The following is a 13,291-nucleotide window of genomic DNA, read 5'->3' as shown; positions in this document are numbered from 1 at the left end:
CAAAAAAATCTGTGATTTCAGGGGTTGGAAGCCTTTCTCCATTCTCATGAACTCTCCTAATACTGGAGGAGAGGGGTGTCTGTGACCTGCCCTTGAAAGATTTGATCCCACATTGAAAATTGCAGCAAGTAATATATGTTGCTTTCCCCTAAAGCCACAGCAGATGTAGAGCAGGCTAACTATTAGCCACAGAAGAATTACCTGTGGGTACTGGAAACCATTGTGCTGGAGGAATGGCTGTTCAGCAAGGGCAAGCTGGGGCACACTGGAGTCATTTGAGTGCAGGACGTTGATGGACTCTGGATCAGTCCTTTCCCTGTTTTGAATCTGTAAAGAGAGACCCATTCTGGGAAGGCTTCCAGACTTGATGAGAGAGCAGAACCTGCCGGTGCAGTCTGGAGAAGTGGCCTGGACCACTTGTACACAGAATCTGCAGTGCAAACACGGTTGCTACTCTTGCAAAAAAATCTGTACAGTTCCATTTATTGAAAGTTTGCTATGTTCTAACCTGCTGCAAAAATCCTAATATTTCCCTTCCTGGCAGTGACAAGGCTTTGTTTTGTTTCTCCTGTTGACAAATTAATTGATGCTAACTCTCCATTCTTATTGTACGACCAAATTATAGGGATGTGCAATTTATGCACCTCGATTTTCTGCCTATGTTCATGGAGATATTTCAACACAAGCCTTTACCGGTGCTAACTCACTCATGGGCCCTGTCAGCTCCCTTTTAGATTGTTCTCTTCCAGCACTCCACAAGAGTGTGCAAATTAGCTCTAAAGCTGGGATTTACTGTCTCATTCATTAGGAAACTCAGCAAAGAGGTCAAGCACAGAAGGGGTTCACAGGACAACCTGTTTTGCCACCATTGCAGGAATCCTGTCTGGATCTATCTGGGGGGCTATGGCACTGGAAAGTTGGCTGAGTCACTGCCTGTGCCTCTTACTTTTTCTTCAAAGAGCGAGTTACTACTTTAAGGCCTCAGCTGTGATACTGTTACAAACAAACATCATGGCATTTCAAAGGCATTAAAAAAAATAAAGGACAAAAAACCTACAAACTTTTTATCCTTTTCCTATATTCCTCACAAAATCTCAACCAACTGAGCACTTAAAGAAGAAAAGATGTTGCTCAAAGATTCGTTACAAATCCCACTACTTACTGCAAACTACAAATAATTATACAGCAGTGCAAACTGGAATAATAGCAAGTCTGACATTTCTGATTGACTCTTCTCCCTTCCTTGCTTCATGTGGTGAGCTCCAACTCTTCTTCTGTTACTATAGCACATTAAAACACCATGACTCTTATTCTTGCTCTGCATAGCATTCATATGCTTTACCTGCTCTTCATTGTATTTGTCTTGAAGCATCATCTGGACCTTTTCCAAATTGCACTTCACTTCCTTCAGCTTCAGAGAAAGAGCCTCTGTCTCTTGTTGGTGACCTGCACTGTTTCCACAATCTTCCAGTAAAGAAAGGACCTTTTGTTCAATCTCTGATAACATCACCTAGAAGAGACAGGAGTCAATTATTCGTTCTTAAAAGTACAACACTCCTTTCCTGATAATGTCCTGAAATCAGTGCTTACGTTTACCCTGTCTGAAATGAATAGAAGCATACAGGCAGAAATAGAAATAGCTGCACCCCCCCTAGATTTTCTCTATATAGTCTCTCTTTATTTTGAACAATTAAGTATATTTTATACAATGTTAAAGACAAAACTGTTTCAAACAACAGCCTCTGCTGGAAGTTATACTAACTCAGACACTAAGTAATCAAAGAGGAAAGCAGAAATGATAGACTACATTTGAATGAACCAAGAAGACAACACACCCAAATGGTGAAGGAGGTAGTGCACAGACTGATTTCATCACCCTTGGAAGGGTCGAGTTGCGTGGCTGAGTCTAAGGCACACCTAAAACTATGCAAAACTATGATAAGTGAGAAGGAAATCCTTGAGCTATTGTTCACAGTGGGGTCAGTTTAATTTATTCTAACCCCATCAACCAGAAGCAAGGTGGCAGTTCTCAAATTATGAGGCAATGTTACCAGTGTATGGAAGTGTAGTCTTGCAAAGGAGAACATCACCTGTTCTAAAAACAATTTTGGCTATTGACAGAAGGTTGACAGGTCATTAGCACTGAAAAACTACACACTAATCTTGCTTTGATGGTTTAAGGAATTAACTCTACCTTTCTATCCCCCTTTAGGGAGCTTGTTGCCTCCACAACAGAATGTAGTGGGTGTATGTGGCAAGGTTTTGGTAGCAGAGGGCTGCATGGGTGGCCTCTGTGAGAAGAATTCAGAAGCTGCCCCAAGTTAGATAAGGGTCAGTTTCAGCTGGCTCCAAAAAGGACCCGCTGCTGCCCAGAGCCAAGCCAATAAGCAATGTTTGCACCTCTGTGAGAGCAGATTTCAGGAAGGGAAAAAAACCTGCTGTGCAAAAGCAGCTGGGAGAGTGAGAAGTAGCCCTGCAGCCCCCAAGGTCAGTGCAGCAGGAGGGCAAGGGGTGCTCCAGGCACAAAGCAGCAGTTCCCCTGCAGCCTATGGAGAGGCCCCTGGTGGAGCAGGCTGTCCCCCTGCACCCATGGGTCCCACATGGAGCAGATCTCCACGCTGCAGCCCGTGGAGGAGCCCCTGGTGGAGCAGGTGGATGTGGCCTGGAGGAGGCTGCGGCCCATGGAGAGCCCCTGCAGGAGCAGGCCCCGGGCTGGAGCTGCAGCCCATGGAGAGGAGCCCACGCAGGAGCTGTGGAGAGGAGCCCACAGGCTCAGTTCAGGACAGACGGCATCCCGTGGGAGGGACACCACGGGGAGCAGGGGCAGGGAGTGACCATGGTGGAGATGAAGCATCAGGGACTGACCGCAGCTCCCATTGCCTGTTCCCCTGTGCCACTCGGAGGGAGAAGGTGGAAGAGGGTGGATGGGGGGAAGGTGACTTTAGTTTTTTTGTGTTTTGTTATTTTTTTCTGTTTCTTACTCTCTAGTTTGTTAGTACTAGGTAATAAATTTCTCTAATCTCCCTACACTGGGTCTGTTTTGCCCATGACAATAATTGTTGAGTGATCTCCTTATCGCAACCCTTGAACCTTCTCCATCGTATTTTCTCCCCCTTTCCCTTTGAGGAGGGGGAGTGAGAGAGCGGCTGTGGTGGAGCTCAGCTGCTCAGCTGAGTAAAACCACCACACAGAGTCAGCAAAACGTCATGTCCATGTCTCAGCTGCATGAATTTATAACCTGTTAACCTAGTTTAAGAATACACCTACTTCTGTGACTATTTTACCTGAAATGCCACTGGGCTTTTAGTGAAGTGACTAAGAGGAGGAACATGCATTCCCTATTGCCAAATCAAGCTGAGGACAGTAGTCACCAGCACAGCAAGGACACAGTAAGTAACTTCTTTACCTACTTCAACATGATTTCTTACAGCTTCCCAGACAATAACCCAAGACACTCCATGCTCTAAGATTTAGCTTGGCTCCAAGGCTGATACTAATACACATCCCAAATGCCATAGCCAGCAGACAAACACTGTGCAGAGAAAACAACTTTTTCCTTTGAATTTATCACCATGTATTTTGGATCTGATATCATAAAAATCCTTGAATAGGCTGTGTCAGAGGAGCAGGACAAATCGAGTAAGCTCTTGCAAGATAATCATAGAACTGAGGTTGGAAAAGACCTTCAAGATCAAGTCTAATTCTCAACCTGACCTACTGTGCCCCATCAACAAATTGTGTACCTTAGTGCCATGTCCACACATCTCTTAAATACCTTCAAGTATGGGGACTCCACCACTTTCCAGAGCTGCCCATTCCAATGCTTGACTACCTGCTTTGTGAAGAAATTCTTTGTAACATCTAATCCAAATTACCAAAACACAGTAACATTACCATGTGTCAGCCAGACCACCGTAAAAAGTTGGGATCTGGCTGTTGATTCACCCTGCTGTGAATCAGATTGAATCTCTGCATTACTTTAAACTCATGTTTTGAAGGTTGAATGAGGAGACAGGTACGGTGACTCAACTGCAACAAATTAACTGATTTACACCTTATGTTTATATCTAGAGATTGCTCCTGTTTTGTGCAACGGGCGTTTTTGTCTGTAGATCTTGACGAGGTTAGAAAAACGTTTTTTCCTCCTTTCTCCCCCTACAAGTTCACAGCCAAACTGTTAAAACCCAGCAGGAATTCAGCAGGGCCTGCTGTTGCCTGAGGCATGCTTGTTTTTACTGGTTGCAACTGCCCTATCAAAACCTACACTGACATGAACCTTGAATGGGATCAAGATACAGCCAGCTACTTAGTGTACTCAGCATCCTAATTCCCAGAGTTCAGCAGCCAAGCACCCGGCTGCCTAAACCCAGAGGCACTTCTTGGCACGGACTCATTCCCCATTAAAACAAACAAAAATATATCTGAAAACATCTTCTAGTAATTTAAAATTTGCTACTGGCTCCTTTACAGCGAGTGAATCCGGTTGCTTTAGGCAGGCTCAGATCTTGAAGCAGATCAGTATATCATCCTGGCACCACAGGGAACTCCAAATTGGCATGCCTGCACATTTTCTTTTAATCTGCATGCCAGAGAAAAACAGCTGTGCCAGGACTCCCACCCACTCCAGCCCCTCATTCCAGCTCTGTTTTGCTCCATCCGTTTCTACCAACAGGTAATTCTACTCCTTTCCTTCTGCGGCTACCTGGGGCAAGAGGCTGCCCTAGACCTATAGTAGTACTTCCTCATACCACTGCCACACAGAGTGGGCAAGGGAAAAATCTCTACCTTTCCCCCTACACTGGTAGCTTTGGGGGCCTAAAGTGTAAAATAAGGACTTAGCAGTTCAGAAGTTATTTTACATTGGTCTTTAAATCATTCGAACAGAAATCGAAAGTGAAAATGTCGAAACAAAACAAAACCCTTTATTCTAGCAGATTAATCATGATAGAGGGCAATGAAAACCTGCCTTTTGATCGAAGATTCAAACTGTTCTGAGTCGTATTTCCAAAAATAAACTAAATAAAAACAAAGATTTAAAAACACTTGGAGCTCTACCTATATGCCCAAGATACATAAAGATCCCACTGTGTACAGCCCTAAAAACAGGTATTTTAACTAAGCTGTTGGAAAGCTGCACCTGAAACTAAAGCCAAGCAGTTACCTGTCTTGTGCACAGTGTAATGAAGCCGATTAAGCAGGGAAGGAAAAGCAGTAAACTGTAGCTTTTCTGCATTCACAAATCCCGGGGAAGGGTGACTCATTTGGATGGCAGCAGCAAACTGACTGCTCGGTCTTACCTGGCAATCACCAAGCTGCAGTTCCACCATCTGCTGCATTTTGGGGGTCTGGGGGTCTGACCCCAGGGACACCTTAGTTTTGTCTAGCCATTGTTCCAGCTCGGCAACCTGGGCCTGGCACACCTGGAGGATTGTTTCCGGCTCAGGCCTACTGCCATCCACCGCTTCCTCCGAGTCTCCTGTTTTCCCTGGAGAGCACCGGGTGGCGTTGAGGACAGGAGGCGTGTCACTCTGAAGCAAAGCACAAGAAAAATAGCAGTTATCTATCTTTTTCTTTCTTTCTTTCCCCACCCCTTACCAGTGAGAAATGTTTAACTTTCACATTCACAGAGCTCAGAACCAGCTCTGTTACCGTCTTCCCAGTATTTAAAAAAAAAAAAAAAAAAGATAAAAGAAAAAGAAAGGGAAACTGGCAGCCAGGCGATCCTGGGATCTGGTGCAACAGGTTTCCAGGCAGCGATTTGCATTTGCCCAGGTATACCTGGGCGCACAGGAAGCGAGATGACTCACCATTAACCAGTTCTCCCCTGAGGAGAGATGTTTTTCTGAGGGAGTTAGATGTAAAAGCGCTGCAGTTTACAGCTGCAAAGCAAGCTGTTGTGCAACGCTTAGAAGTCACTTGTATGTATTTGGTTCCAACAGTCGAATGAATGTGCTTTATTTGGGCTCTAGGTCACACCAAAAAAGAAATCTGTATTTTAAGTATATGTTGTGTAATTCTTTCCTCTGACTTGCACTCCTTTAAGAAGCAGTAGTGTACACTCCCATAATAAGAAGTCTAAAGTGCTTGCAGATATTAGTTGCTTAGAAGGTTATACAGGTCTGTATATACCTCAACACATGCAAATACTTAGTAAGTCAGTGAAGAACAGTGCCTCTACTACAAAACCTGTAACACTCCCAAGGCTCTAGAGCATACACACAAGCAAATGAGATGGTCAGAAGTAGTGCATAACCTTCATGTTAAAATGAGATTTGACAGAAAATCAGAGAGCCAACATGAACTGTTTCAGCTATCAATGTCTTAATTTAATCATTACTTTTCTTATTTACCTCTCAGATATCTCATGACAGTGCCATTAAGCATAGTAAATCTGAATGTACAGATCCTGGAAACAGCCTAGGTATGTCTGTTGAGGTATATGTGATTGAAGGTATAAAAAGAAGTACCAGTTTACTTCAACCTCCATCTGAAATTTCTGACTCTAGTTCCAAGCCTGTTTGTTTTAGATTGTCAATATTTTGCCAGTTAGAGCAGAATATTTTGTTTGTTTGTTTTATTTCAACAAGACATGTAAAACATGTTGGTTCACTAGAGTAAATGTGTTTTGATAATGCCAAAAAATAACCAAGCTTTAAACATTTGTAATACTGTGCATGACATACACATGTACATAAGCATTTAGTTTTCACTTACGGTATGCTCTGCCCCTCCCCAGGCAGACACTGTTACTGCAGTAAACTTTATCCCCTTCCTTTACAAAAATAGAGACTCAGATATACAGTCAAATCAGTTGAATAAAAAAATCAGTTAAATACACCTGTGCGGGTGTAACTATGTTCAGCTTCATGCACACATCATACATTCATGTTCCAAGACTGAGACCACAGAGGACATGCAGTAGACAGTCACCAAAGCTCAGCTGACACACAGTAATTCAAACATGTTTCTGAATCCTAAATTATGTTTTAGGCTGCTGTAACTGAACTTGCATAGGAAGGACAACATGCCAGAAGGGGGGAAATGGTATCGTTTAGCAATCACTGGGATAGTGGGAATTATTTAATTTTAGTGTGCACTTAAGTTCTAAATGGAGAACATAAATATAACCGTCTCCATATATCTCTACACTTAACCACATCTCTAGGGGAAACAAATGAATTTAGCATTTATAAAAATAAATGTCTTCCTGTCTCCAAGTAGTAATTGATCACACATAAATCATTTAACAACAACAAAAAAAATCACTCCCTATAGGGAGCTGTACAGCATATGGAAATAGCCCAGTGTACCAAAACATGGACGTGGTAAAGATGTTGCAGGCAAAAAAGCTGTGTGCCATGGTTTGAGGAAGGGAGCTCTTAACATTCTCTACAGGAGCAGAGAAAGACTCTGGCTCACAGCCTGACAGCACTCTCTCCACAGACCACAGAGCAGCCGTGTCAATCTCAAGACACTGCTCTGCTCAGCTTTTGTATTACTGGGTTCAACGGGCTGTGAGTGTCCCTGAAAGACAAGAGGCTGACAAAATACAGTTGTGGCACACAGAGGTACCAGCAGGGCGTATGTTGTCTTGTAAGATGCCTGGGTACCCAAAAAGTTCACCTGAAGATTTAAGTCTCTTGAATACAGGTGTCTGAATACCCATTACACTCATCTGAGATTTACTCAGTGCAGCTCAGCCTAACACGTAGGAGCAGTGAGAGCTCAGCTGGACAACTTTCTGTGCTTGGGGACCGCAGTGACTACATCTCATTTGCCTGCAAAGGGAGCTTACAGACATCCTGCACATGCAAAGACCAACACCACCGCAGCACAGCAGAGAGAAAGGACACAAAGAGGTCATGTGTACAGACAGGTCATATGTAATACACTCACTCACATGAGGCAGAATGCTATTGCTTATAATATTAATACAGAACTAATACCAATACCCAGCTTCTGACTGGTCTTAATAGTTAGCTATGTACCATTGCAGAAATGTGAAATGTTTTTTAACAAAGCACATCTCAGATTCTCCCTCCAGCTCTTTTTCTTTCCTCAACTATAAATTAAAGGATAAGTTTGATGGAAGCAGTTAAGGAACAACGGGAGGCAAAATAACCTGGGAGCCTGCTCCTGCCTCATGCAATGATGAATTCTGGCTTGTTCCATGCACTAAACCCAGCTAGAGCTGAGGCTGCTCTGCTACCAGTCTGCTGCTCCTGGTCTTGCTGGACTATTCAAAACTGTCCCCATATGTTCTTTTGCATATAAGCAATAGGCTGCTGCCCACTCCTCCTTAAGCTAGTGCTTGCATTCCACAAAGCAACAACATATGGGAGTGTCATTCTCATTAATTTCTCCTTTATCTAACACTTAAAAATCCATAGTTGATCCAGACCTTTATCATTTAAACCCTTCCATTCATGGCTGTATGAATGCCAGCATCTTTACTCCTGAAAATACTCCAACTTGTTCCCCAGTAAACTTTATTTTCAAGGAGCAAATCAAAATGTATTATTCATTTTCACCCCAAGCAGCAATATAGAGAGGCCCATAAAGGGTTGTAGGTATCCTACCATATCATTAATCCTGCCACAAACTCCGGTAGCATTATCATAACCAAACAGGGCCTCTGCCCAGTAGCTGGGTTATGCAGTGAGCCCCGAAGGTCACCTCATTCAGCCTACTTCAGGCTTTCAAATTCACCGTGGCTTGATTTCCTTGTCCTGTGCCAGGGTCTTCAGTGTTCTGCAGAGTTTGCAAAGACGTTTCCTCGCCATGTTTATTGCACGATCCCATTAGCTCAGCAGCATCCTGTAGAGTCAGAAGCAACAGTGGAAATGTTGTTATCATTTATTGCCTTGTTGTGCTAGAGAAGCCTCAGAGGGCAGCAGCCATTCAACCCATGGTATATGAGACAATCTTTTCACGTACAAAGGGAACCTCTTCCACAAATCATCCCCTGACAAAATGCACTTTTGATTGCCTTTCCAGGAGTTAGTGAAATGAATTGCTGCTAACAAGTATGCCTTTCTATCTTTGGTGTTTTTGTCAGGCTTCATGAAATTCTTATGTACAATAGGAAAGAACACTTAAGGCAAAATTTAGTTTGGTGCAGAAGAAGGAATTATCTCAGTAAGGCTATCCTGAATTTCTACAGCCTCTTACTTCAAAGACTTTAACACCTAGGACTTGTGCAGATCCTTTCCACAACGATTAGTTCCTGCCCTGTGGAGATAAACCTGAGTGCGTTACCTGTGAAACGCCATCTGACAAGGTACCAGAAGACCAGGAGTTTGCGCTGTCTTCCTTATGCTTTTCACCGTCTTTTTCTGAAGGCCAAAAGCTCACATCTGTCTCTGCAGCTGTATTTCCCTTTGAAAGCAGCAAGAGCTCAGCATTAGCTTGTGAAAAGGAAGCTCAGATGTTTCTTCAGGCAATGTAAAGTACTGCAAATCTTTACTAACACTTGGCTCTATTTCTGCTTTGTTTATCTATCTTGTGTTTCCTGAATCCCACCTCTGCCTTGCTCTAAAGCTTTGCTTGAAGATGAATCGCAGCTGGGTGACACTGACAGATTTCTCCAGAGACCTTAAGAGTATTCTCAGTTTTTTTCATGCTATTCCAAAACAAACAAGCAAACAAAACACCTCACCAGCAAATCAATCCTTCTCCTGTCCTTTCCCCTAAAAACAAAACAAAATATCTCCCAACTTTTGTATGCAAAGAAAACTTGCATCAATAACGAGCAGGTAGCTAGGCTACAATCTTGTCAGCATTTCTGCACATTCCTGATTTCACTTGAATGACTTGCACGGATTTGTCCCTCTTGGGAGGTTTGCAGAGTTTTGTGTTTTTTTTTTTTTCCTTTTTCCAAAAGCTATTAATGTCAGCATGAAAATTTACTCCCAGCCTTGGTCCTCTCCAGTTCATCTGGGCATTCATACTCACCAGATTCACAGCAACCTGTTGAGCAGTATTACCCAGCTTCTCCCATTATCCCAGAAATCTCTCCTACCTTAACTTCTTCCCCCAATAGTTTGATCATGCCTTTTTTTTCTTAAGCTCAAACATACAAGATGTTTTGGTTATTTCTTTTTTAATTTTAGCACTTCAGAGGCTGTATAATTTTGTCTGAAAGGAAACCCACATATAAACATTGTTTTTTAGGCCCACGTCTTGCCATTAACACTTGCATAAAGGGGGTATGACTGTATAAGCAATCCCATCAAAAGCAGGATCACACATTGCAGAATGAGTTGCTATGTAATATTGGTAAGCTGAATCGAGTGCAGTTTCTTAGTATATTTTCTTGGTGTGACAAATTTGGCTTCCATTTGTTCTAGATTATTTCAGATTTACACATTTTTCATAATCTGTCGTGTAACAAAATCTTGTACCACACATATACAGCTGTATATATAAGATATATATTGAACTCACCTTGCTGTGGATAGAATAGTCTTCTGACTCTTCATCTAAACAAGGCAGAAGAAACACCATTCCTCTTTTTTTTCAACTACAAAATACACAAAGAGACAGCCTAATTATTCATGACAAGAACAGTAAAAGCCTCTTCTCTTCTGCCTATACGCTAAAAGAAAGTTACCACTTGGGGTCCACTTTTGGAGAACCAGTGAGCATCTGCCACCCTACATTAAAGTAATTGAAAGCTGCAGGTACTAAGCACTTCTGAAAACTGGGACTTTTAACTATGTTTTAATGTTTCAATATCACAGCTATATTTGGGGCAAATTTCATTTTGCTCCATGAAAACAATTTACTGAAAATTCCAGAACAACTGCTTATCAATAAAACTACACACCTAGCATTTCACTGTTGATTGCTTAATGTAAACTTCACGTTGGATCTGCTCATGCTAAAAAATAACCTAAGGCACACCTCCTTCCTGCCTTCTCATAGGCATGCATTATACCCAGTCCTTACAGACTCATTCAAAAGCACACCATTCAAAAGCACAAAGGAGAGGAGAAATAATACTGGTTCACAGCTGGAGGGATACACTTCTCTCACATGCTCATCTTTCTGGAAGAAGAAGGGCTATTTACCTTCCCTCTTCATCTCTTGGGTAAGTGATCACAATATTGGTTCTCAACTTACCTGCTGATCAGAAACATTAGTCCCAATTGAATCCGTTTGTGCAAATACAGAGGCTGGGGGTTCATCTCCTAGGTCAAGCACTTCTTGCTGTAAGCATTGGTGAAGCTCAGACATTGAATTCTTCATCCCAGTAAGAATATCTTCCTTTCTCTGACACAGCTTGATGATTTCTTCTTTTACAGCTTCCATTTCTCCCTAAAGAGGAACAACATTTGTAATCAGACATTTCTCTTAGTTAACCAAATGGTAATGTAACAGATGACACTTGTGATACATCTTACTGGGACTGGGACTGGATCTGTTTGCCCTTTTTCCTTTCTCAGGGCTTTGGGACAGTTCCCCATCGTTACTGCAGGAGACGTCCAGACACATACAAAACAACAGCAACAGATTCAGCTCAGGACAGCACTTGATACCTATAATGCATAAGTTGGTAGTCTGGAAACAAATGTGAAAGGCTGGATAAATGAATTTAACTAGGTCTTGCATAGCCATGGGGATATGAGTTTCCCTCAGGACAGAGGGAATGCAGCTGAGTTACATTACTCTGTGAGTCAAAGCAGGTTATGTTACTTCCAACTACCTTCTCTGGAAACCTGACACAGAACAGTTGGGATAGCCTAGATGAGAGCAAATACAGCTAGGAGTAATTCAGGGCTAAGTCTTCTTTGCAGAAGCTGATCTAAAAGAAGCAAATATAAACCATTTGGAGGGTTTTAGTGACACAGCTAGGTACTAGAATTTTCCCATATCTTTGAGCGTGATACCAGAGCAATGGTCCTCAAGAAAGTACAAGGAAAATATTTAATGTTCTGCAGGGATTAAACAATAACTCAAGTAACTCAGCACTAACAAAGAGGGAAATAAATCTGTCTTGCTTTCCCCCTTGGCCATGACTATTGCTCTAGAGCCTTTTGTTAGGGGCCTTCCCTTACCATTTGGTCACCAGGTAAGCAAAGAAAGCACAAGCAGTAACAAACCAAGACAGGACAAGGAATGAAATGACTCACCTCCTTCATTACTGAAAGTGCTAAAGCTCTTTGAAGCTTTATGGCTTTGAAGCACTATGGCTTGATCAGAAAACTGAGAAATGGCTAAAAATCCCAATGCAGACTGGGATCAGTCCATCAGAGCAAGCATTGATGCTAGGCTTATAATAATAACAGCATTGATTCCAGAGTCTGCTCTATCATAGTGTGAATAAAGCTAAAGAAGTAATAAACTGTGACAGATGAAAGCAGTAAGACTGCTGGTTTTGTCTCAAATACAGCTTCCTTTGTCAGCAATGCTAGCATGGCTGCATGTCTAGGAAGGTGGAGGCAGGAAACCCAGCAGATTTTCAACAGTTGTGGAAAATCTACTCAGACAATGATGCTTTTTCCTTTTATACACTGGAAAACACAAGGTGAAATTTTCCAGAGGTAAAAGCAAGAAATAGTCATTGGAACAAGGAGATGGCCATCTATGAGAATTTACTATATATTTATAAACGTTCACTAAGAATAGTATTTCTGTTGCTTTATTGCAGAAGCAGATTACACCATAAATTTACCAGCTACCGCTCTGCAAACTTAACTAGCCAAAAAAAACCTCCTCAGAAACCAAATCTTTATAGACATCACTTCCACATTTAAAGACCCCCCAGTAAGATGGGCGATTCCATTGCCAATCCTATCAATGAAATGCTACAACTGTGAAACAGATTTTCTTCTAAAACAAGAGATATTAAACAGAAAGACCTATACTCAAAGACAAAAACAAGTAATAATCAGGAAATGAGTCATGCTTAGTACTAGCATCAAGTCTCTAACATCCAACCTGAGAGCAGAGCAGCTATGTACTTAGGAGTTACCAAGTGATTATAGTTATTAAGCAAGTACAATGTATGTTTATTAACTTTATTGTGACTGACTGTAAAAAGCTGAGCATTTCAGAGGCACTTTATGAATAGTTATTATACTTAATAAGTCATTTCCTGACTTCTGCAGGGCTGTCTTTAAAACACATCTCATTTTTGCATTAAATAAGCAATTCATCCATTACAGAAAGCAGCCAACTGCAGGGAGAGAAACAGTGTGTTATCAGTTGATGAAAACACAGCATGTCAGCGAGGACAAGGAAAGGAGTTTAAAGAATCTAACCCTAGCTAGAATCACATGAAGTACCA

At 42.0% G+C, this 13,291-nt stretch overlaps 1 protein-coding gene across 1 annotated transcript in view; it reads right to left on the bottom strand.

Moving 5' to 3' along the window:
- The window catches only part of SYNE2 (spectrin repeat containing nuclear envelope protein 2), a 189,253-nt gene that overhangs the window by 71,224 nt on the left and 104,738 nt on the right, over nucleotides 1–13,291 (bottom strand). The window contains 7 exon segments of the mRNA XM_040557776.1: nucleotides 202–327; nucleotides 1,343–1,510; nucleotides 5,298–5,528; nucleotides 8,710–8,817; nucleotides 9,259–9,378; nucleotides 10,447–10,522; nucleotides 11,105–11,319. Coding sequence (XP_040413710.1) covers nucleotides 202–327; nucleotides 1,343–1,510; nucleotides 5,298–5,528; nucleotides 8,710–8,817; nucleotides 9,259–9,378; nucleotides 10,447–10,522; nucleotides 11,105–11,319 — 1,044 coding nt within the window.

Source organism: Cygnus olor, chromosome 5 (assembly GCF_009769625.2).
Source record: "Cygnus olor isolate bCygOlo1 chromosome 5, bCygOlo1.pri.v2, whole genome shotgun sequence".
Taxonomy (NCBI): Eukaryota; Metazoa; Chordata; class Aves; order Anseriformes; family Anatidae; genus Cygnus; species Cygnus olor.
Note: the sequence above shows the minus strand (reverse complement) of the source record. Positions and strands in the feature narration are given on the sequence as shown.